The sequence below is a fragment of the Gorilla gorilla genome, chromosome 6 (assembly GCF_029281585.2).
Source record: "Gorilla gorilla gorilla isolate KB3781 chromosome 6, NHGRI_mGorGor1-v2.1_pri, whole genome shotgun sequence".
NCBI classification, from domain to species: Eukaryota; Metazoa; Chordata; class Mammalia; order Primates; family Hominidae; genus Gorilla; species Gorilla gorilla.
Window position 1 is genome coordinate 79,963,766 of NC_073230.2, and position 23,863 is coordinate 79,987,628.

At 46.9% G+C, this 23,863-nt stretch overlaps 1 protein-coding gene across 14 annotated transcripts in view; it reads left to right on the top strand.

The window, feature by feature from the left end:
* Positions 1-14,836, top strand: part of AUTS2 (activator of transcription and developmental regulator AUTS2) — a 1,185,632-nt gene extending 1,170,796 nt beyond the window's left edge. For all 14 annotated transcript variants that reach the window (XM_055392673.2, XM_055392677.2, XM_055392678.2 and 11 more), the window contains 5 exons: positions 3,625-3,766; positions 6,930-7,007; positions 7,943-8,026; positions 9,169-9,391; positions 11,701-14,836. In XM_055392673.2, coding sequence (XP_055248648.1) covers positions 3,625-3,766; positions 6,930-7,007; positions 7,943-8,026; positions 9,169-9,391; positions 11,701-12,949 — 1,776 coding nt within the window. In that variant the 3' untranslated portion in view covers positions 12,950-14,836. The remainder of the gene's footprint in view (positions 1-3,624; positions 3,767-6,929; positions 7,008-7,942; positions 8,027-9,168; positions 9,392-11,700) is intronic.
* Positions 14,837-23,863: the final 9,027 nt, after the last annotated feature.

The following is a 23,863-nucleotide window of genomic DNA, read 5'->3' on the forward strand; positions in this document are numbered from 1 at the left end:
TGGTCAGTGCCAGGGATTGGAATACAGTCAGTACTTGCAGGAGCCACGTTCTGGCTAGTTACCTCGCTGTCCAAAGATGATTTTTCCTTTTTGTCTATATTTTCATCATAGGGATGAACATATTCCATGTTCTGCTAGAGCCTTTATGACTCAGTAGGGGAGAGATCAAGAACTTCTGCAAGTCCCTGGATACAGCATCAGCGCTTGGCTTAGGGAACAAAGTAACTGACAAGTCCGTATTTTACAGTCTGGGTATTTATAGGCTATGTTACAACGCCTGCAAAAATGGGAGCAAACAAGCAATCAAGTAACTCCACTAAGCTTCACTTAATCCATTTCTTCATGAACAAGCTTTTAGTCCTAACAGCATTTGGGAGTTCTCATGAAAGAAATACAGGAGACCAATGAGCCAGGAGATAGATAGAGCTCTTCATCACAGAAGAGACATGTTTTTAAAAGGGTTACGTGATTTTTAAAATAAAACAACCCAAGTTCCAGTCACTCTAGAGGCTGAGGCAGGAGAACCCCTTGAGCCTGGGAGTTTGAGTCCAACCTGGGCAACATAGCAAGATCCCATCATCTCTTAAAAAAAAAAAGAGTAAAAAATAAAAACCCATTTAAAAGTTAAGATGCAAACCTCAGTAAATGAGGTCACTAAGATATTTTGCTTTGGTTGTCAGATACCTGCTCTTTCTTATAACATGCCATCAGTGAGTTTGGCTCATTTGTACTTTATCGTTAGGGGAAGTTTAATTGGAAGCCTTGTGGTCTATCTTAGAAAATGTGTGTGCTTTGAAGAGCTAACTAGATTTTGATGATGTGTTCAATTCAGTTTTTGTTCTGGTTGATGTGGTTAGTGGAACGGTAGGTAAAGCACATCTTCCTTGTAACTTCTTTGGTTAAAAGCGATGAGGGATGTTGCACGTGCCACTTTAGCAACTTCTTTCCCATAAAAGTGTCCCCAGTGACTTAAACTTTCATTATCCCAATTCAATTAGACCTCTTGAACATGAGATAACTTCGTTCATCTTCCCTTTTCAGCAAACTGCTTGTAATCCCCAAGCTCCATTTTGCTTCATGGCCCTAAGTTGTGGTTAATGGAACTGTGCTATGTACCATGCAATATTAGCACTAAATAATTTGGCCACCAAATTAAAGGAGGTATTCAAAAGAATTTTATAGATTCATAGTGAATTAGAAGGTTGGTTTTGAGGCTTGGCTATTACTTGATACTGGGACTTTCATTATAGCATTCCCTGTAGTTTTGAGCAGAAATTACATCTTCCCTTTCTCTGTAACGTTCATTTACGCATTCTTTTAGTCGTTCACCCAGTGTTTATTGAAAGAGCCTACGCCTGCAGGTTCCTTACTGGGCCGGGCTGGGGGCATGCGTCCTTCCTGGCGTCCAGTTGCTTAGAGTTCAGTAATGAAGATCGGTTGTGTGTAAAAAGTGAGGAAAGTGTGTGTGCCCTCTTAATGGGTGGTGTCATTTCCAGCTGGAGGTGCACGGATAGCTTTCGCTTTCAGTAGGGGTGATGGGTGAGTGGGACGTTGCCTTCAGCAGTAAGAGAACAGCAGACTTCCCCGTCTCAGATCCTCACGCCATGCTCTGTCAATATAGATGCCCCCTCATGGGGCTTTGCTGTTGTACAGCAGGGCAAGGATCCCTCAGGACATGAGGGAGATTGAGCTGAGGCTAGAATGGGGCTAAAGGGGCTGAGAGCATCAGATGAGTCCGGGATATCAGAAGAGTAGCCAGGCACGATGGCTCACGCCTCTAATCCAAGCACTTTGGGAAGCCAAGGCAAGCACTTTGGGATCACTTGAGCCCAGGAGTTCAAGACCAGCCTGGGCAACATAGAGAGACCTGTCTCTACCAAAATGAAAAAACATTAGCTGGGCATGGTGACATGCATCTGTAGTCCCAGCTACTCAGGAGACTAAGGCAAGAGGATGCAGTGAACTATGATTGTGCCACTGCATTTCAGTCTGGGCAAAAGAGCGAGACCCTATCTATCTCATCTCTTAAAAAAAAAAAAGAAAAAAAAGAGGGAAAGTCAGAAGCAGGTACTAAGGGCAGTGAAAACCCAGGAGACTGATGGGGAAGAGGTCATAGCAAGGGAAAGTCAACTGGAAGCTTCAAGTCCCAGGACCCCAGGCCTTGGGAGCAGTGCTTATCCAGGGCAGTGTGAAGCCAGTTCAGAGAGAAAGCTGTCAAGAAACAAGGAGGTGGGGCAGCTTTGAAACCATGCTGGTACAAGGGCCTCCAGCCTAGAGAAGGATGCCAGGGGAAAAGATTGAGAGGAAGATTATGACCCAATTTCTACTGCCTAAGAGGATGGTAGGTGGAAAGATTGGCCTGAGGATAGATAAATAAGACAAAACAGAGTGATTTCTGTCCATGATAAGGACTTCACACAAGAGTTTTTTTTTTTTTTTTTGGAGACAGCCTCGGTCACAGCAACCTCCGCCTCCTAGGTTCAAGCAATTCTCGTGCCTCAGCCTCCCCAGTAGCTGGGATGACAGGCGTGCACCACCACGCCTGGCTGATCTTTTGTATTTTAGTAGAGACAGGGTTTCACCATGTTGCCCAGGCTGCCCTTCAACTCCTGAGCTCAGGCAGTCCGCCCGCCTTGGCCTCCCTAAGTGCTGGGATTATGGTTTACTTGTCTGGATGGACACCCCCCACCTCCAGCCTTCCTCAGGTAATTACAGGTAGTAGGAAGAGAAAGGGCCTCTGTTAGTTAAATTAATACTCCTACTTTGTTTTTCTTTGTTATTGTTATATAACAGTGATCATTTGAAAGTTAGCTTATAGACATGCAAATATTTCTTCATAACTTTCAGTTACTAATGTACTGTGAGCTATTAGAGTATGGCAAAGAGTCATTAAACAATTAATTCATACAGCAGATTATTCATGCAGAATTCCTAATAAAATGAGCTTTAAGACACTATTATTTTAAACCTTACTAAAATGGGCCTTTACAGCAAAACACTGAACTACTTTGGGAGTGGTGGCAGTCTCCATAAATAGGATATGGTTTTATTTCTCAAGCCATTAATCTTGAAGACCAAACATAGCTGGGTGCGGTGGCTCACACCTGTAATCCTAGCACTTTGGGAGACCGAGGTGGGCGGATCACTTGAGGTCAGGAGTTTGAGACCAGCCTGGCCAACATGGTGAAACCCCATATCCACAAAAAATACAAAAATTAACTGAGCATTCTGGGAGCCACCTGTAATCCCAGCTACTTGGGAGGCTGAGGCAGGAGAATCGCTTGAACCCGGGAGGTGGAGGTTGTAGTGAGCCGAGATCCCACCACTGCACTCCAGCCTGGAAAGCAGAGTGAGGGAGACTCCGTCACAAAAAAAAAAAAAAAAAAAAACAAAACCAGACCAAACACTAGTGTTGTCACTAGACATTTCTGGTGTAACAGGCACTACCGGCCTGCAGATCTGACATTTGAGGGTGAAATGGTTTTTGTGTAGCTGCTTTCTCTCACAGTGTTTGTAAACTTGAACCCAAGTGCACCGTTCACAGTCTCCAGCTCCAGCTGTTCACTAACACCTTTCTTCCTTGCTGTTGGCCTTGGGACCCTTACTGTTCCCCTTGCTGTGTAGAAACAGATGCAGTCAGACCCACATAAGCTGGACTTTGGACTGAAACCTGAGTTCTTGAGCCGCCCTCCAGGCCCCAGTCTTTTTGGAGCCATCCACCACCCCCATGACCTGGCACGGCCTTCAACTTTGTTCTCTGCCGCTGGTGAGTGTGGGTTTGGGTGGGGGGACAGAGCTGAGAAATGTAGTTCTCAGGTAACTAAATAAATGAGGTTTGGGCTCTGAGCTGCTGCTCAGTCACCACCTACAAAAATACAGTTAATGCCAGCTTGCAAGGCAACATTGCAGCACATCCAGGGAGTTGGGAATCTTTATTGATACACTCTCTTTCATTAAAGGAGGAAGCAGAGATCATCTTTCCCTTACAGGGATTCACATTGCTTCGGTTCATTATTTGCTTCTGTATTAAACCAGTATAACTCACAAGCATGTCAATTGCTATTGAGAAAGATCTGAAGGCTTGCAAGGGCAGATCGGAAGGAAACAATGCCAGGAATTATAGAAGGATGCGGTCGCCCTTAATACGGTGCCCGCAGAGCACTGTAATTTTGCACCGGGATGCTCAGTCATGCCGTGTTTTAAAGTCCTGAGGATAAAGAAAGACGATTAAGGCAGTTGCCAGGAGTATGGTCTGTGATAGGGAGGTTGGGCCACTCGGTTGCTGGTTTTCTCTGCTGCAAAATGTAATACTATTGCCTGGTTGGTTATAGCGGTGGAAGAAATTTAGGAAACGGTGTAAACACCCAAGTGACCTGTTCATCAGATCTGTAATTCATTTAACCTCTGAGAATACACACTGTCAAGTGTGCGTGTGGAAGGGGTGAGGTAGAGAGTGACGGTTATGCTCATTCCTGCTCCAGCTACAAATAAAAGACAGCGGCTGTAAGGACTGTGTGTGTGGTGGATGAGAACAGCCCTCTTGGTATTAAGGGTTTCTTGTCATTCTGTCTTCTCTAAAGCTTTTTTAAGTGTAATTTCTGGCACAAAGAGCTCAGCTCAGTTAACACTTTAAAATGATGGCACTGAGCTCATTCTGCTAATAACTTCATACCCACTATGCTAAGTAGAATTTATTCTTCTGGACGTAAGCAGTCAAGGGGCTCCCTATTTCTGATCCTTACGAGACAAGTCTTACAGCCATCCTGCCAGCTGCCACCCCAGGCTTTTATCCGAGACTCACTGTTGGTGGACCTCTGGCTCTTCTGTTCAGGAAGAGAGAAGCACCCACACTGCAAGAAATCATCATTATAATGGGCCTTAGCTACCAAAGCAAGTGAGTCCCCCTGGAGGGTAGATGGAATTTGCTAAGGTCTCAGGTTTTTCTCTGTCAGTGCTGTCTAGGGACATATTTGAAGGCTCTGTTACCATGGCACCTAGGCTCTGAGACAGGGCTACATGAAGAGCAATTTTTGGAGAGAATAGATTTCTCTCTGGCTTCCATTTGAGCCAAGTGGATGAATTGGCTTCTTTTGCTTCAATAATTCTGGAACTGCAAGGCACCCCTGGGGGCCCTGGGCTCAGCAAAGCTCTGGTCTTCATTGAAGCATTAATTAGCTTGCACTACACAGACAGTATGTGGCCAAAATTTTATTTAGCCGACAACACTGCTAACGCCTGATGAATATCCTGGAATATATTCACTTGGTGGAGGCGGGGTATCATTTTTACAGTTCCCAGGTGGAAAATAAGCCAGTATGCAGGGCTGAATAGATAACTCCTCAGGTGTCTTCCAATTCTGAACTACTGTGACAGGGATGATGTTCCTTCTGTACTGATTGGCTTCCTCTTGTACTGAGTGGCTTCCTCTCCAAACCCAGGCCACAAGACTTTTGCAGCTGAGGGAACAGCAGTCCAAAACATAAATCGAGTTAACAGAGTGTAGACAGCAACGACCCCTACGTTTAATCCATTTTCCTAAGGGAATTTATATTTGTTTATAGGAACTTAGACAAAATGCAAAGGATTATGGAACAGTTTTTAGTAAATTCTTTATCCAGGCCTTGTTTATACTTCCATTCTAGAATGTAACCTTCTTTAGCATAAGCAGTATGGGATTCTGCCCAAAACAGTTATTTGGTGAACCTTGTAACTGATGTGTATAACTTGTACATACTTAAGAAATCCAGCCATTTTCATCTTGCTATTGGGTGCTAATCCCATGAATATAAACTAGAGACTTCTTCAGATGACCCTGGCAAATCTCTCGTCTAGGACAAAGCCTGCCTTCCAGGAAGCTAGCCTCCTTAGCTAGTAAGTAGCCTCGTATTAACAAGCCCATTTGGTGCCCTAAGGCCTTTAGAAATGTCCTTCCCTAATTCACATTTGCACACTCTCTCTCTCTCCTTCCTTCCTTCCTTTCCTGGCTTCCTTCAAGAACAGGAATAGAGGCATCTTCAAGAAGTACACATTAGGCAAAATACAGAGAAGAGGAGGAAATGTGGATCAAGGGACAACTGAAGGAAACCACTAAATTAGACCTGAGTTCCCTGGCAGGCAAAGCAAAAACCTGTCAGAGTCAGTTATAAGATTTTCAGTGCCCCAAAACATAAGAATCAACCAGCTTTTCCTGGCATTGAAAGTTGAGAGACATCAGAGGACTTCATCTCCTAAAACCTAATTGAGCTCACAATAATGAGTTTTATAGAGTCGGGCCTTATAGTATCCTTCGATGTGGGTGCATGCGAACTAAAATACTCTTCAGGAGAAGGGATTCTGCAAGTCCCCAGAGCAGCATAGCCAAGAACCATAGCTTCAGGACCACCCCTCCTGAGCCAGGGATGATAACGGGCTGGGTTTCTGGAAGTGTTTCTCAAAGTGAAAACTTGGTCCTCCGAGATGCTCTATGAGGAATGGATTCCATGACGAAATGTTCCCCTCTTAGAGAATGAAGGAGCCTGTAAGCTTATTAATGGCTCTAAGAAGCCCTTCAGTAAAGAAACTTGCTTAGCTTTTTTTAATCAAGTATTTCTCCAAATTTACTTGGTTATAAAGCCTCCCCTCCTCCCATGACCCAAGGCAGTTATTTCTGTCTTTGTAATACTGTGAGTCATCGGCTTAAAAAAGAAATACCTGTTTTTGGTGGTGGCCAGCCACGCTGGGAAAGAGAAAGAGGGATCATTGATTTTCTGCTTCCTAAAAAAAAAAAGGCATTTTCTTTTACCCTGTGTCTTGCCTGCAGGGGCCTGGGTGGACTTCAGTGACCTCCCTTGAACATATTTTCTCACGGGGCCCTTAAGCAAGTAGAAGCCGGTTGCATCTTCGAAGTTGGCTTTTTGTAAACTCTGGTTTTGTTGTGTTTGACTTAACAGGTGCTGCACACCCAACTGGGACCCCTTTTGGGCCACCTCCTCATCACAGCAACTTCCTCAACCCTGCTGCCCACCTAGGTGAGTCACCCAAAATAATGGGAACTGAGATGTATGCTTCAGGCAACCCTGCTGTGTTTACCATGCTCCCGCTGCACCTCTGGGCAAGCTGGTGGGAGTCCCAGATACCCTGCTTACCACTTAGGCAGGAGATGGTGCTCTCTTAGGAGTTTCAGTACATCCCGTCCAGCTTCCAGATTTCATCTCTTACACCGTATTCTTTCGGTAGTAGAGCTGTGCTCGGCAGTGGTTCTGCCTGAACTTCCCGTGGTGCAGTGGGTGAGAGCCATTCCTTGGTATCTCAGGGAATCCGAGTTTACAACAGCCTGTTCCTGCCCATTGGAAGAAGATGGTGAGCTCTTGCCCCGTAGCAAAGGTCACCTCTAGGAAGCGGAAAGAAACACAAGCTGACGTTATGGAGAGGAGTTATTCTACATCTCACTGCCCCGATAAATGAGTCTCTTCCTAATAAAGGTGCATGCTTTGTGTGGCCTTTGTGTATTCGATCCCATCTGCAAGTGTACAGGCAGATGCAGGCATTGGCTTGCACAACATCAGGGCATATCATAGGCACGCCCTCAGAGTTTCATCATGGATTCAGATGCCACCTCCTTTCTGTTCTGTTAGAATCTGCAGAGTGCATTCCTGGCAAAGGCGAGACTAGGCAGGAAGGCAAGTTAGTACATCCTGGCTTGAGTAGTGTCCCCACTGGGCAAAGGAAGAGTAATGCAAAATACACAGTTGTAGAAGAAGAGTCCTCAGAAATATTTTGCTAACCCAGTGCCTAAATCCAAGTGTAACGAAAACCTTTTACACCATCCGGTAGGAAAAGTGGGACAGGCCAGGTGGGGGCGTAGAGAGGGCAGGGATCCCGCATCGCCCTGCTCCCAGGAAGCTCTGGGTTCCTCTCCCAGCAGAGCCCCTGACCATTTCCTTCTTCCCCATCTTGTTTGCAGAGCCTTTTAATCGGCCGTCTACATTCACAGGCCTAGCAGCAGTTGGTGGCAATGCCTTCGGGGGACTTGGAAATCCTTCCGTTAGTGAGTACCTCTAACTTTTAAAAATCTGCCTTGGACTTTTTATCTCCTGTGATCCGCATATGGCTCAAGACCTTTCTAGAGAAAAGGAAACTATGCTCTGGGGGGACCAGTGTAGGTTATATCACTGCAAAAGCAGGCCTTCACAGTGGGGTGAGGTGGAAGTGTGCAGAGCCACCACTGTGAGGGCAGCCCCCTGTGGCTATCCAGTTCTGAGGGGCAGGAACGGCAGTGTAGTTGATGACCACAGGAAGTTTACTCAAGTGCGGAGTTTCATCCACATCCCATCTCTGCTCTCCAAGATCTTGGCTGCAGCTCACATTAGAAGTGAAAGCAATAGTTACATTTCATCTTGCCCATGGCATTCGTGGAATTGAAAAAAGCACAATGAAAAATAGCAGGAAGACACCACCAGGCTTGGGATAATCAAGATTTGGCAACATTTTATTCTCCATCATCTAGGAGGACTCTGCAGTTTTCTACTATTAAAAAAGCCCATCTCGATTAGGAGAAGAATTACAACCCCATCTCACGTTCTAAACATAAGTATTTAGTCGCTGAATATGCAAATTATTTTCTTTCATGCTACATACCATATATTCTGGGTACAGGAAGAGCTAAAACGTGTCTCTGAGCATACCATCACAGGTCGGTCTTTATTTAAAACACAGGAAGGAGACCTGTGTGTCTGGTGAGGGCAAGGTCCTGTCTGGTCTCTGGTGACACTTGAGAGGGCCACGGTGGGTGGAGGAGACAGTGACTTCTACTGTGAATTAATTTAGAATTATTAATCCAAATCCCACCATCATAACACACCCTTCTGCATGCCTGGAACTTCTGCATGCACCAGATACGTTGAATTAGGTCATCTCAATACCCATTTGGTCCCTTTTGCTTTTTAACTTCCCCTGTCCCCACCTTTGCTTTTGGTTTTAAAAAGAAAAAAAAAAGCTGTGAGCTACCTCTCCAGTGTAGGACAAGACTTCCTCTAATGAATTTGTTAATCTCCTTTCCTTTTCCAGCTCCCAATAATATGTATTCATTTTAACTCTGAATGCTGTTAAAAGTTTTTTGGTAAGTACCTTCATTACAGCAGATTATATAATTTCTCTTAAACCTTTTTGTTCTCCACTTCACCATTTCAGCACCCAACTCAATGTTCGGCCACAAGGATGGCCCCAGTGTGCAGAACTTTAGCAACCCTCACGAACCCTGGAACCGGCTGCACCGAACGCCTCCGTCGTTCCCGACCCCTCCGCCCTGGCTGAAGCCAGGGGAGCTGGAGCGCAGCGCGTCCGCTGCAGCTCATGACAGAGATAGAGATGTAGATAAACGAGACTCATCTGTTAGTAAAGATGACAAAGAAAGGTACGGAAAGAAACCGCTCTCGAGTCCCTACGGGGGAGCCTGCTCTGTGCCAAGTACCAGTGGAACCGGCCGCCCACCCTCCCTGTCCCAGCCTCGTGCTTTAGCCGCCCCGGTAGCCTCAGCTCCTCCCCACAGCCAGTGCCCGCAGCCCCTCACAGTCCCCATGGCCCGTAGCATATGGTGACCGTAGGAGATAGCAGAGCTAGCGACAGATTCCTGTCTCAGTCGCAGTTATACATCAGCACGTCCCATGTCCCTGTTAGCGTGTCCAAACAGAAGTCTTTCTCTAGAAGACAGGGAGTTGGAGCTTCGGGCCAGACACACACAGCATGAATCAATTCCATATTTGCTTTCAAGTCCGTGCAGTCCATTAAACCATCCATAGGTTTTTCTCGCTCTTTTCCTCTTTTTGTTTTCTTTTAGAAAGCCATGTTTGCATTGCCTCATCATATTTTTCTCAAATTTTGTTCAAACTCAAAGCCTGGGGCTCACAGATGACTAATAAAATTTTACTCACATAGATGTAGAGAAACGTCGACAAGCAGTTTTGGTTTGGTTTTGGTTTCACTAGTGGATAATTTTGTTAACCGTTGTCTCTGCACTTGGTAACCCATGCCTTAAAAAAAAAAGTAGCGTTAAAGAGGGAATGTCTTGGAGTATTTTTTCCAAAGAATATCATACGCATTCTTGACAAAAATGTCTTTTTTCTTTCTTTCTTTAGGCTATTTTCACTTTAAATGAACTGATAAGGAATGCACAAATACGCTTGACAGAAAATACCTAATCCCAATTTCCTTGCAGTACTTAAGATTCAAATTTGATCAGAATCTTTAATGTTTCTTTTCTTTGTATACCGTGTATGTATGTGTGTGTGTATATCCTAGTAATTTCAAAGAATTCAACTTTGCAGACTCTAAATATGGGGCAGATTATTAGATACTCATCAGAGGCCATCATGCTGACTGATAAAAGAAAAACAAATTTTCCTTCAAGGCAGTATGATAACAATCTCTTAACCACTGGGAGGAATGTTTATGACATTCAGCTCTGAGCTGTGAACTGCCAAAATAAGGCACGCCTAGCAACCTAACCTGGCCGACCCTAGGCCGCGAGCTCTCTGTACACAGCCTGTCACTAGGTGCAATGCAGGATGTGGCCACCAGCCCTTTGCGTGTTTTTCTGGATGGCATCAAAATGGCCTCTTGGATTAAAGTCAGGAAGCTTAATAAATAAAATATACTCTTCTTCCATACTTCCCTTAAAAGTTATTCTTCTTCTCTGCATGTGGGCAAGAAACAGCCCTTATAGGGGAGCCTCCTGAATACTCTGTGGTCCTCTGATCCTTGCACACCAGCACCAAGCCAGCATGGCAGCCTGCTGCTCTCCTCAACTTTGCCATATCTGTCTTGGCACCATCCGTAAGACCTGCCTGGTCTTAGTTTTAACTCAAGTTTCACCTTTTTGTCATTCCATTTGTTTTTGCATTCTCTGCCCAATATTCTTGAGCCCCCATCCAAGACAGGTCTCTAAAATTCTTGTCTCGTGTTTTCACTCACAGCTGCTCTCTAAAATTGTTTTCAATGTCCCCATGAAGTTTTGTGTTTAGGGACCTGCTTTTCCTACTGCCTTCCCTCTGTCTTCTCATCAGACTTGGGCTTTCTTATCCCATCTGGTGCACAAGTGCTCTTTGCAACCCAAAAGTCCTCCAACTGTGGCTTCCTTTTGAGCCTTTCTCACGTGCTGTGTCTTGGAGATGGCTCTGTATCCACGTTCTTTGCTCTGAAACTGGTCACTTGTCCTTGTAAGGAGCAAGAGACTTCTGTGACACTGATGTTGAACCCTTTCTTCCACTGGTTCTGTGTTGCAAAGTTGGAAGAAAAGTGATACTGGGCGTTGGGCTCTTAAAACGTGATTCTTAACACTAGATGATCCCGGGAGTCCAGACAGTCGGGCTGGATTGCCACATCACTGTCTTATTGACCACATGCAGCCATCTTGGCTTTCTGGAAGCTCTTCTTCTGTGCTCTTGGTTGAGGCTCTTAACATGCAGAGAGATTCTTGCTCCCGGCAGACTCCCCCTCACCCTCATCCCTGGTCCGTCTCCCCCATTAAGCTTCCTCTAAAATCTAGGTAAGTAGGATAAGGGTGGCTGGCTCTGCCCTGCCCAGGGCATGGCTGCTGCCTTGGCGACCATGGGAAGCAGCCCCCAGCTTGTCCTCTTCACACCACCATTTCACCCCCAGCCCCTGGCCCGGCCGACTCCCCGCTTTCATTTCATCTGCGTCCTTGTCTTCCTCTCTCTCCCCCAGGGAAAGCGTCGAGAAGAGACACTCCAGCCACCCTTCACCAGCACCTATCCTCCCGGTGAATGCCCTGGGACATACCCGCAGCTCCACTGAACAGATCCGGGCTCATCTGAACACTGAGGCTCGGGAGAAGGACAAACCCAAAGAGAGGGAGAGAGACCACTCGGAATCCCGCAAGGACCTGGCCGCCGACGAGCACAAGGCGAAAGAGGGTCACCTGCCCGAGAAGGATGGGCACGGCCACGAGGGGCGCGCCGCGGGTGAAGAGGCCAAGCAGCTGGCCCGGGTGCCGTCTCCCTACGTGCGGACCCCGGTGGTGGAGAGTGCCAGGCCCAACAGCACCTCGAGCCGGGAGGCCGAGCCGCGCAAGGGTGAGCCGGCCTACGAGAACCCCAAGAAGAGCTCCGAGGTCAAGGTGAAGGAGGAGCGGAAGGAAGACCACGACCTGCCTCCAGAGGCCCCGCAGACCCACCGGGCCTCGGAGCCGCCGCCTCCCAACTCCTCGTCCAGCGTGCACCCGGGGCCCCTGGCCTCGATGCCCATGACAGTGGGGGTGACGGGCATTCACCCCATGAACAGCATCAGCAGCCTGGACAGGACTCGCATGATGACCCCCTTCATGGGCATCAGCCCCCTCCCGGGCGGAGAGCGCTTCCCGTACCCTTCTTTCCACTGGGACCCCATCCGGGACCCCTTGAGGGATCCTTACCGAGAACTTGACATTCACCGGAGAGACCCGCTGGGCAGGGACTTCCTACTAAGGAACGACCCGCTCCACCGGCTCTCGACTCCCCGGCTGTACGAAGCCGACCGCTCCTTCAGGGACCGGGAGCCTCACGACTACAGCCACCACCACCACCACCACCACCACCCGCTGTCTGTGGACCCTCGGCGGGAGCACGAGCGGGGAGGCCACCTGGACGAGCGGGAGCGCTTGCACATGCTCAGAGAAGACTACGAGCACACGCGGCTCCACTCCGTGCACCCCGCCTCCCTCGACGGACACCTCCCCCACCCCAGCCTCATCACCCCGGGACTCCCCAGCATGCACTATCCCCGCATCAGCCCCACCGCGGGCAACCAGAACGGACTCCTCAACAAGACCCCTCCGACAGCAGCGCTGAGCGCACCTCCCCCGCTCATCTCCACGCTGGGGGGCCGCCCGGTCTCTCCCAGAAGGACGACTCCTCTGTCCGCAGAGATAAGGGAGAGGCCCCCTTCCCACACGCTGAAGGATATCGAGGCCCGATAAGCCGAGAACAGGAGCAAGAACGAGGAAGAAGAAACCCTAGGCAGACACCAGGCCAGGCTTGAGAGACAGAACTCCTGCATGGCTCACACAGACTGGGGGGGGAAAGCCCCACCCCTTCCCCTTGTAAAAAATGTATAGACTCAGTGCACATTTTGAAATGTTTTGTATATTATATGTTGAGATTTTTCAGATCTTTTAGCCCAGTCATATGTTCTCACGTCTCCTACTTTTTGTTTCTCGTATAAAACTTTTTGATTTGAACCAAAACAGTGAAGATGACAACACACACCAATTGGATGATAATTGTGGGGGGGGGGGCGGGGGGGGGGGAGAAGTCCACGCCATCCATCATGCAAAATTCTTTCAGATGAGGTGGGAAGGCCGTGTACATAGTTATGTAAAAAGAGATTGCTTCATGAGCTAATGGTTCATATATGCAAAAGGGTAAGATGAAAGCTTTACTTTGTACAAATGTAAATAGATAAAGATTAAGTAACATTAATACATTAATACTTCTTAAAATGTGCTATTTGCAAACTTACTTACTTAATATCAGTGAACACAGTCGGCTAAGGCTGTGTTCCCATATATTGTTATAGACAGCTAAACCCTTCAACTATGCAATGAATGTTCGGGCTTTTCACAAAAGCCCGCCTAACTCAAAGGAGCCTTTTCAAATCCATTTACAACATACTTAAGGTCATATTTTCCCTGAACAAGCGCTTACGTGATATGACTCTGTTTTCCTTGCTTGTTTTTTTTCAAACGGAGAAACATCCTGTTTTGGAAATTGGACCCCAGGCTGGAACTTAGCATCTGAAGTTGCCGCTTGTGGGCTCTGGGGGAAAGTGTAGCCCCGGAGAGGTAACTGAGGACATGAGCAACCGGTGCCAGGGAGGGTGGGATTTGCCAGATGCCAAAATCAGGGGACGGGTGGTGGTGTCTGTCAGACACACACAGGTCGCCAGTGACTTCACACACACCTCATGTGAGAACCATGCCTTTTTTAGTGTGTCCTATTTCATACCTGTACACACTTCCTCGTTTTGTAATGAGATTTACTTACACCCAAACAGATCCTGAAAGAAAGCTTCAAGTTTTCTCAGATGATGGATATGTTTTCACTGTATTCAATAACTGACGGATGTAAGGTGCACGTTTCCTGATGTGACGCACTGTATTCCAGCTGGTGATCAAGTCTGGGAACAGCCATAACAGGTCAACCTTGTGGAGCCATCGCGAGTTAGAGGGTGAAAGATGGCAGAAAAAAAAGTCTTGTGTGTGAGTGTGTTTTTTGAGTTTGCATCAATCTTAATGTCTCTTCATAATACTTTTATAATACATTAAGCCTCTTGTCTACATATTTGGAGAGAATATGACTTTACTAGCAGAGAAATACAATATATCTTGTCTACTGGACTGTAAAATATATGTATGAAATAAAATTAGTTCCATTTGGTCTTCTAGTATATTAAAGTGCTATCTGACGTTGTTATCCTGTTTTTGCAAAAAAAAAAAAAAAAAGTTAACTACAGACCATTGTTTCTAATAAGCAGAGAGATCTATTTTAGTAGTAAACTGAAGGTTTAGTTGTGAGCTTCAGATTTTGTGAACTCCAGATGTTGTGCGGTGTTTTTTTTTTTTTTTAAGACAACAACTAAAAAAAATCCAAGGAATATGTACACTGGAACTGTAGTGGTAGCTTTCAGTATTGTAAAGAGATTGTTCTATACGGACCTTTTTGCTGTTTATCCTGTATGTAATAAAGTCCTTTCTAGATCCTATGTGAAAAGAAAAGTGAAGCAACTGAATCTTCAGCATGTTCTCATCGGCGGAGCCTTCTTGTGTAATGTAAACTGTGCCATGTTATTAAAAAATGTGAACTAAGCTTCCAGCTGCTTGTTTGTGTGAGGTGACCATCATTACCTTAGGGAAGAAGCCATACCTGTACAAGACCGGGCTCTTGAAAAGAAACACCTCGAACCCAGCCCATGTGAGAACAGAAGGCTCACCTGCAGTGGCTGACCACCCTACCCAACTCGGTTAGTGTCTCACCAATTTGTTACTATAAACATTTGCACCCCACACAGTCCCTTGTGGTTTGTTTTTTGAGGAGGGGGGATTCTGTTAGTTTTTTGTATGTCCAAGATACTGTAAAAGGTACTTCTGGATTTTGTAGATGTGTGTACAGTGTGGGCCACGTTAGCCAGTTCTGTTTGTGCCTGGCTACTTCAAAAATCAGCGAAAGTGTTTGCTTTTCCAGCAGTGATGAGAAATCTGACCTAGGACCTGTGACAACAGTTTTTGCTTGCTCGTTCTATTGCATTTCAATCTGTGGACTCGGTCAGTCATATGTAAGACCTTCCAGATTTTTTTTTTCCTGTCTTAGCTTTTTCTCTCTTTTAATTACGTGGTGTAGTCCTCATCAGTTTGCAGTCTCCCTGTCCTCTAAAATCTGTTTTGTTTTTTTCCATGATGTTAAAAAAAAACGTTAAATTTTCTTATACCGACCTGATGAAATTGCTATTTGGATGAGATTGTTTGCATGGGTGTTTGTATGTTACTAGGGAAAAAGTAAAAGCAGTTCAAGTTAGCAAGATCTGGGTAGCTGCTGAATGGGAATCAGAATAGAAATGTTCAGAAATTGGCGGGGGGCAGATCTGTGGTTGGCGAGTGCTGTGGACTCCCGTGGTTTCACAGGGGCATCTGAGAAGTGCATCCAAGGCACTGGAAAAGTCAGTCCAGGGCGAGAAAAGGGCACTGAGAAGTCGGTCCAGTTGCAGACATCCGCTAATCTGGGCAGAGCAGTGACTTCTTGAATAAAAGCCCATTTCACACAGCCCTGTTTTCCTATGTTAATAACTGACTCCAAACTGGAAAAAATAAGGAAGAAAAACCCAGTGGATTGGAAAACACGATAAACACTGTGTTTTTCCAAATCAGGCACTTCTCAGGGCCCTGCAGACAGTAGCAGTGGCGCCTTGCTTTGCTATTTTTCACTGCTCCAATTGTACACCTATTTTGACGTCGCCATCTGCAATGTCAGAACGTAGGAGAGTCAAGCTCTCAAATCAGCCACGGTATCTAATCCCCAGGGCTTCATTCATCTCACCCTTTGCATATTTTCCCCCTAATTACGCTCAGCTCCTCGGCACTGATGGGTACCAGCACCAATTTGATTTCCTGCTAACCTATAGATGCTCTAATTATCTCCCCCATCTTTGACTGACAATGATCTTGTTACCTTCTAATGGTACATGACAGGTAAAATAGCGAATATAATGATGCAATAATTATCCACTTTGGACGGATATTTGCCACGGCATTTGCTGTTTATCCATTTTTCTGCCTCAATCAAGGTAGATGAGGGGAAATAAGACACAATTGTTGACATTCTTTACACATGTAGCATAAAAGAAGTTGAAGACAGAATTTTGCAGTGCAGGTAGCCGTGCACTTGTGGGGTGCCCAAGGCCTTGTGTGTGTGTTTTCATGCTGGAAAACAAATTAGGCCTCAGTGGCATCAATTGGTTGAAGGAAAGAATAACAAATGTAACCTGGGCTTTTTCATATGTTATTTTTAAAATTCTGCCATCCTTTTTTTCTGTGCATTTTTTTTTTTTTTTTTTTTTTTGAGACTGAGTCTCTGTTCTGTTCCCTAGGCTGGAGTGCAGTGGCATAATCACAGCTCACTGCAGCCTCCACCTCCCGGATTCAAGTGATTCTCCTGCCTCAGTCTCCCGCATAGCTGGGACTACATACAGGCGCCCACCACGCCCAGCTAATTTTGGTATTTTTAGTAGAGACGGGGTTTCACCATGTTGGCCAGGCTGGTCTCAAACTCCTAGCCTCAAGTGATCTTCCCGCCTCGGCCTCCCAAAGTGCTGGGATTACAGGTATGAGCCACCACGCCCGGCCTGAAAAATTCTTAAACATGCAAAGTTTTCTTGCAATAAAATAGGGTTATTTTCCAGATAGGAAATCATTTTATCTAAGGCTGTCAATTCCACAATATGAAATTGCTAGTCTTTGCCACTGTCACAAGTACTAAGCTAAGGTTTTTGTATCTCACGCTCAAAATGCTACAAGTTCCTAATGATGAGCTTGGTGGGAAGGAGTCCTTGGGCCACAGTCATGGGGGCTGAATCCCCCCCGTGTGCCTTCACAGTCAGTGACCCCGTGCACAAAGAGCCTCTTTGGAACTCAGTTTCTAAATGTGCAAAGTGACAATCTGAACAAAATGAAGCCTAAAAACACGAAGGTCGTAAGCCTAAAATTCATCAGCATGGCGTGGGTGGAATTTTGCTGTGTGCCGTCCCAAGGTTTATAGAAATTGCGGACTGGGTAGAGAATGGCCCACAGCCCACACAAAAAGGAAAATAACTTTTTCTAAAACTTTAGTGGCAGCCAGGCAGGGTGGCTCACACCTGTAATCCCAGCACTTTGGGAGGCCGAGGTGGGTGGATCACTTGAGGTCAGGAGTTCGAGACCAGCCTTGGCCAACATGGTGAAACCCTGTCTCTACTAAAAATACAAAAATTAGCTGGGTATGGTGGCAGGCGCCTGTAATCCCAGCTAATCGGGAGGCTGAGGCAGGAGAATTGCTTGAACCTGAGGAGAGGCGCCTGCAGTGAGCCAAGATTGCGCCACTGTACTCCAGCCTGGGCGACAGAGTGAGACCATGTCTCAAAAACAAGCAAGGCCAGGCACGGTGGCTCACACCTGTAATCCCAGCACTTTGGGAGGGCAAGGCGGGCAAATCACGAGGTCAGGAGGTTCAAGACCAGCCTGGCCAACATGGTGAGACCCCCATCTCTACTAAAAATACAAAAAATTAGCTGGGCGTAGTGGCGGGTGCCTGTAATCCCAACTACTCAGGAGGCTGAGGCAGGAGAATCGCTTGAACCTGGGAGGCGGAGGTTGCAGTGAGCTGAGATCACGCCACTGCACTCCAGCCCAGTGACAGGGTGAGACTCTGTCTAAAACAAACAACAACAACAAAAAACTTCAGTGGCTAAAGATTCTTGCTAAAGATTTGCTGAAATGTTTGGCAAGTCCAAAAGGAATGAGTGGGTGATTACAGGGCTTCTAACTCACAGGTGTTTCTCACCTGGTAAGGGGAGGAGCTGATTAAAACAGCATCTAGTTGAGGCACCCAGGGTATTGTCACAGAATCGCCACCTGCTGTTCTACCCAAAATGTGCCCTGATGCTGACGGACACAAGATGGAGCTTAGCCTCTGGGCCCGTGTTCGGAGAACTCTGTGGCCTGGAAGAACAGAGACCGGACCAGAAGCCTTCAAATCCTAGGCTTGTGTGCTGTGCAGTTATTGGGCAAATAGGCCTTAGTTTCCTCATCTGTAACTTGAATTTGTTGGGTGATGTTGAAAGGCCTCTTCAAGATCTGTTTGGATTTTGGATTTTGCGTCTCTATTCGGCCTCAGATTTTTTTTTTTTTTTTTTTTTTTTTTTTTAGGAGACTGGGTCTCACTCTGTCACCCAGGCTGGAATGCAGTGGGGCATTCATAGCTCACTGCAGCCTCCAACTTCTGGACTCAAGGGGTCCCTCCTCCTCAGCCTTCTGACTGACTGGAACCACAGGTGCACACCCCCACACCTGGCTCATTCTTTTATTTTTTGTAGAGACCGGGTCTCGCTATGCTGACCAGGCTGGTCTTGAACTCCGGGCCTCAAGTGATCCTCCCTCCTCAGCTTCCCAAAGTGCTGGGATTTCAGGTGTAAGCCGCCGCACATGGCCTTTGTTTTTGTTTTTGTTTTTTGAGACAAAGTCTCGCCTTGTTGTCCAGGCTGGAGTGCAGTGGCACGATCTCCATTCACTGCAACCTCCGCCTCCCGGGTTCAAGCAAATCTCCTGCTTCAGCCACCCAAGTAGCTGGGATTACAGGCATGTGCCACCATGCCCAGCTAATGTTTTTGTATTTTTACTAGAGACAGGGTTTCACCATGTTGGCCAGGCTGGTCTCAAACTCCTGACCTTGTGATCTGCCCGCCTCGGCCTCCCAGAGTGCTGGGATTACAGTTGTAAGCCACCGCGCCTTGCCCTACACCTGGCCCCTTTTTAAACATGATTTACCTTCTCACACCCTGCACTCCAGGAAGGCCAAGTGAGTTGCTATTCCACATGCTTCCTGGCAGCGTCTTATCACCATCTGTCTGCAGAGTATCTTTTACCTCTTTCCAAAGGCCCTGGTGTCAGAATCTGAGCCACACTAAAGGTCAGCACAAAGCCATCTCCGTAAATCCTTCCCTCTTTGGGGCTGTCTTAGGGCCTGGCTTGGGCTTCTCCCCGACCTTCCACTCAGCACTTCCTGTTCTGCGGTTCTGCGCCTCTCTATCTGGATCCTCAGCTCCTGGAGGCAGGGGCCTCTGTTTGATGCTCCAGAGGCCACCCCTGGGCTGGTTAACTGAACAGAACAGGCTGCACAGAGCCCTGTTTTTAATCAACTGCAACGCGCACACATGATCATCTAGACACACACACCGGAAACAAGCTTAATGAAACCATACCCTTCTTATGTGCAGTGATCTCTTGATTTTTTAATTCCACTCTTTTCTAATTCTTTTTGGGTTTTCGTGGTTTTTGTATTTTTGAGACACAGTTTCACTCTGTCGCCCAGACTGTCGTGCAGCGGTGCAATCTTGGCTCACAATAACCTCCACCTCCCGGGTTCAAGCGATTCTCCTGCCTCAGCCTCAGCTGGGATTACAGGCCTGCGCCACCACGCCCAGCTAATTTTTGTATTTTTAGTAGAGATGGGGTTTTACCATGTTGGCCAGGCTGGTCTCGAACTCCTGACCTCAGGTGATCCACCCACCTCAGCCTCCCAAAGTGCTGGGATTACAGGCATAAGCCACCATGCCCAGCCTCTAATTCATTTTTTTAAATGCTGGTTGCAACCCACTATCTCATCTCACAGCCCCTGTGAATCATGAGTGTCAATGCCTAGTTTGAAAAACAGTATCATGGAAAAAATCCTCCAGGCCTTAAAGGAGGGTGAGGCTCAAGGATGAGGGTCAACACTATTTTCTGCTGTCAACCTAAAGCCCCTACTCTGTTCTTGCTGGCTATCCCAGCAGCCTCTGACCTGGTCTCTCCCCTGCACCACCCTCTACACTTCTGCCCGTTCTCATCATATCTCTTCCAGGTCCCCAAACCATCCTCTACTTCAAGAGGTCGCCCCAGTGGAGCCCAGACTTCTCACCTGGCCTCCTGGGCTGAACACCTCTAGTGCCCAGAGACCTGTTGGCTTCATCTCCCACACGCCATTCCCGGTCGACTGTCCTCCACCTCTTCCCCAACTGGCAAACTCATTCATGCTTTGAGATTCACCTCAAAGGCATCTACCTTGGGATCACTTGAGCCTTAGAGGTCAAGGCTGCAGTGAGCCATGATCTCAACACTGTACTCCAGCCTGGATGACAAAGTGGGACCTTGTCTCAGGAAAAAACAAACATAAAAGGCCTTCACTTCCATGATGCCTCTCCTAATTGCCCCTTGTCCCCCATCGTAGTTAATTGTTTAGACCAGTGGTTTTTTTTTTTTCTTGAGACAGGGTTTCACCCCCGTTGCCCAGGCTGGAGTGCAATGATGTGATCTTGGCTCACAACAATCTCCGTCTCACAGGCTTAAGTGATCCTCCCACCTTAGCCTCCCAAGTAACAAGGACTACAGGTGTGCACCACTGCACTGGCTAATTTTTGTGTATTTTTGGTAGAGACAGAGTTTTGCCACATTGTCCAGGCTGGTTTCGAACTCCAGAGCTCAAGTAATCTGCCCGCCTTGGCCTCCCAAAGTGCCGGGATTACAGGCATGAGCCACCACACCTGGCCAGACCACTGGTTCTTAAAGTGTGGTCCCCAAACCACCAGCAGCAGCAGCACTGGGAAACATTAGAAGTGCAAACCCTCAACACCCACCCCCCACCCCCACCCAACCTCCTACATTCAAAACTCTGATAGTGGGGCTCAATGATCTATGGTTTAACAAGCTTTCTGGTAATTCTGGTACACGATCAACTTTGAGACCCACTAACTTAGACCACAGAAGGTCAAGAGAAAGTTCTGGCAAAAAGCTGCACCAAGAAGTGCCAGGTAACAGCAAATGATCATGGAAGAAAAGCGGTATTCTCTTAAGGACCTTCCAGCCTGACCCTTGATCCTGCTGGATTATGAAGAGGTTGTAACCTTGTTTGAGCCAGAATGATGCTTTCAGCTTCCGGGTCTATCCCAGCTCCTTTCTAGTGTATGTTCACTAATTCCTGCATCACTAGCAGGATGAGATGGATGGAGACGTTGGCCTCTCCCCAGCAACAATGATAGTAGCCAGTGTTAACTGAGTGCTCTTGGCATGTCAGGCACTGTTTTGCGTGCTTCTAACTGGATTATCTCCCTTAATGGTCTCAACAACCTTGCAAGGTAGGTATGGGTGCAACTTCAATTGGACAAATAAGAAAAATGAGGCACAAAGAGGTGAAGTCATTTGCCCATGTTCAAGTGCATAACCTAAATACACGCCCAGGCAGTTCCCCTTTAGAGCCTGCACCATAACCATGGCCCTGTGCTACCACAGAGAAAAGGCTTGCTGAGTTAATTCACCATATAAACAGCCATTGTTTACCCACCAAACACACACTTGTAATTGGCACCCAGGCTGGAGTGCACTGGGATATCATAGCTCAATGCAGCCTCGAACAGGGAGACTGAAAACTAAATTTGGAAAAGACTTTGAAGGCCAGGGAATAAGAGTCTTCCTTGCAAGGACTTCAAACTTTGTCCTGTGAGCAATTGGGAACTTCTCAAATTTCTGCAAGTAAAGTTTTAGGGAGATAAATTTGGTGGCAGTGAGGATAGAGTCCACTGACAAATGAAACCAACCACTGATGCTGCCACACCCCATAGTCCCAGGTAGCCCGCAGGCCCATGTGAATTCCTCCTGCTTTTTGTTTAGTGTCATTTCCAACCTCAGCCCCACTCAGACGTCCTGCGGCTTGACCCTAGCCAGTGTCTATATGCCGTGGCCTGCATTCACCTCTCCAGACAGTTAGAGGGGGTTCCCATCTAGTCTTCATGATACTCCATGCATTGTGACCCCATCTTCATGTAATTGCCTGACCGGTTTCTTGCCTGCTGCCCAGAAAAGCCAAACACCGAGAACAGCAGGAGTTGCAGCAATGAAAGAGTTTAATAATCACTGGGCCAGGCAAGCAGAAGGATGGGAGAGGTTTCTTAAATCCACCTCCCTGAGAATTTGGAGACTAGAGTTTTTCAAGGATAATTTGGCTGGTGGGTAGGCTAGAGAATGGGGAATGCTGATTGGTTGGGTCGGAGATGAAATCACAGGGGATGGAAGCTGTCTTCTTGCACTGAATCAGTTTCTGGCTAGTGGTCACAGATCTGGTTGAGCCAGTTTCTTGGTATGGCTCATTGGTCCAGGTGGTGCCAGTTAGTCTATCAGAATACAAGGTCTGAAATATGCCTTGAACACCAGTCTTAGGTTTTACAATAGTAATGTTATCTATAGGAACAACTGGGAAGGTTACAAATCTTGTGACCACTGGCTACCTGAGCCATAATGCTAATCTTGTGGCAAATCTGTTAGTTTTAGACAAAGGTGGTTTTGGTCCCCAAGCAAGGAGGGGTTCGTTTTAGGAAGATTCTGTCATCATCTTTGTTTTAACAGTAATGCAAACTAAAACTAAATTTAAACTAAATTCCTCCCATAGTTAATTTGGCCTACACCCAGGAATGAGCAAAGATAGTTTGCTTGTGAAGTTAGAGGCAAGATGGAGTTAGGTATGTCAGACTTGTTATCATAACTTTTGCAATGGTGGTTTCATTTAGGCTCCCAGCATCAAGAGATGCTCATATATTTGTCCCTCTCCTCACCTCCTTCCTCCACCCACAAGGATCAGGAGACAGCATCAAACTCTGCACCCCATGACACTGCCCCATGTCAGGGTCTCACCAGCACCCCATTGCCTTGGGACCTCAGGGCTAATTTCCTCAAGCCTTATCCCCAGTCTCAAGTCCTAATGATTCCATCTCCCACCCTCCTCATATCCTGAGCCCTCATATCCATCTCTCTTCTCTGGACCATCCTTTCACCGTCCTACAGTCCTGGGAGGACACAGGCTCCTCTGCAGCTCTCTAGAATGGGGGCATCTTCTCTCCATCATCCTCCTCACTAGGGCTGAGGTGGGCAGGGGTCATCCTGCTCTGGCTGCTGCTGTCAGAGCATCCTCCCAGCTCCTGTCACCCTGGGAGCAATCAGCTGCTGACCACTCCCTGCTCAGTCCTCCAAGAAGTTTCCCCAGATCACTGACAGCACTTCTATCACCATTTTCATTTCACAATTTTCATATCCTCAGGGAGCCTCTGCTCTCTCTTGTTGTCACTCCCTGGGCTCTGGCTCAATCAGTAACTGCAGCTCCTCCCTGATCTCATCTCCAATACTGCACTCTGACCCTGCCCCTTGCTGCCTCCTCCCCTGCAACCTCCCAACTCAACAATCCTTTGGAGTTACCATGGCCCTATCTCTGGCTTCCCTCTTTGTTCACTTCCTTCCTTCCTCAATTGAAGAATTATTATAATCACTTCCTTGCTTATATCCTCAATGCTATCATTCCTCTCTTGCTCTGTTGAGCCACATACTGCAGTAGCTACATCTGAACCTCGGTGAATTAAATGCATTTCTTCCCTCCCCATGATTAGGTGAGAGAAAAGCACAAAATTGTGCTGTGATCATGAGCTTTTTTAAAAAAAAGCAATAGTTTTTGGGATACAGGTGGTTTGTGGTTACATGGATAAGTTATTTAGTGGCGACTTCTGAGATTTTAGTGCACTTGTCACTGGAGCAGTGTATGCTGTACCCAATATGTAGTCATTTTTCCCTCAA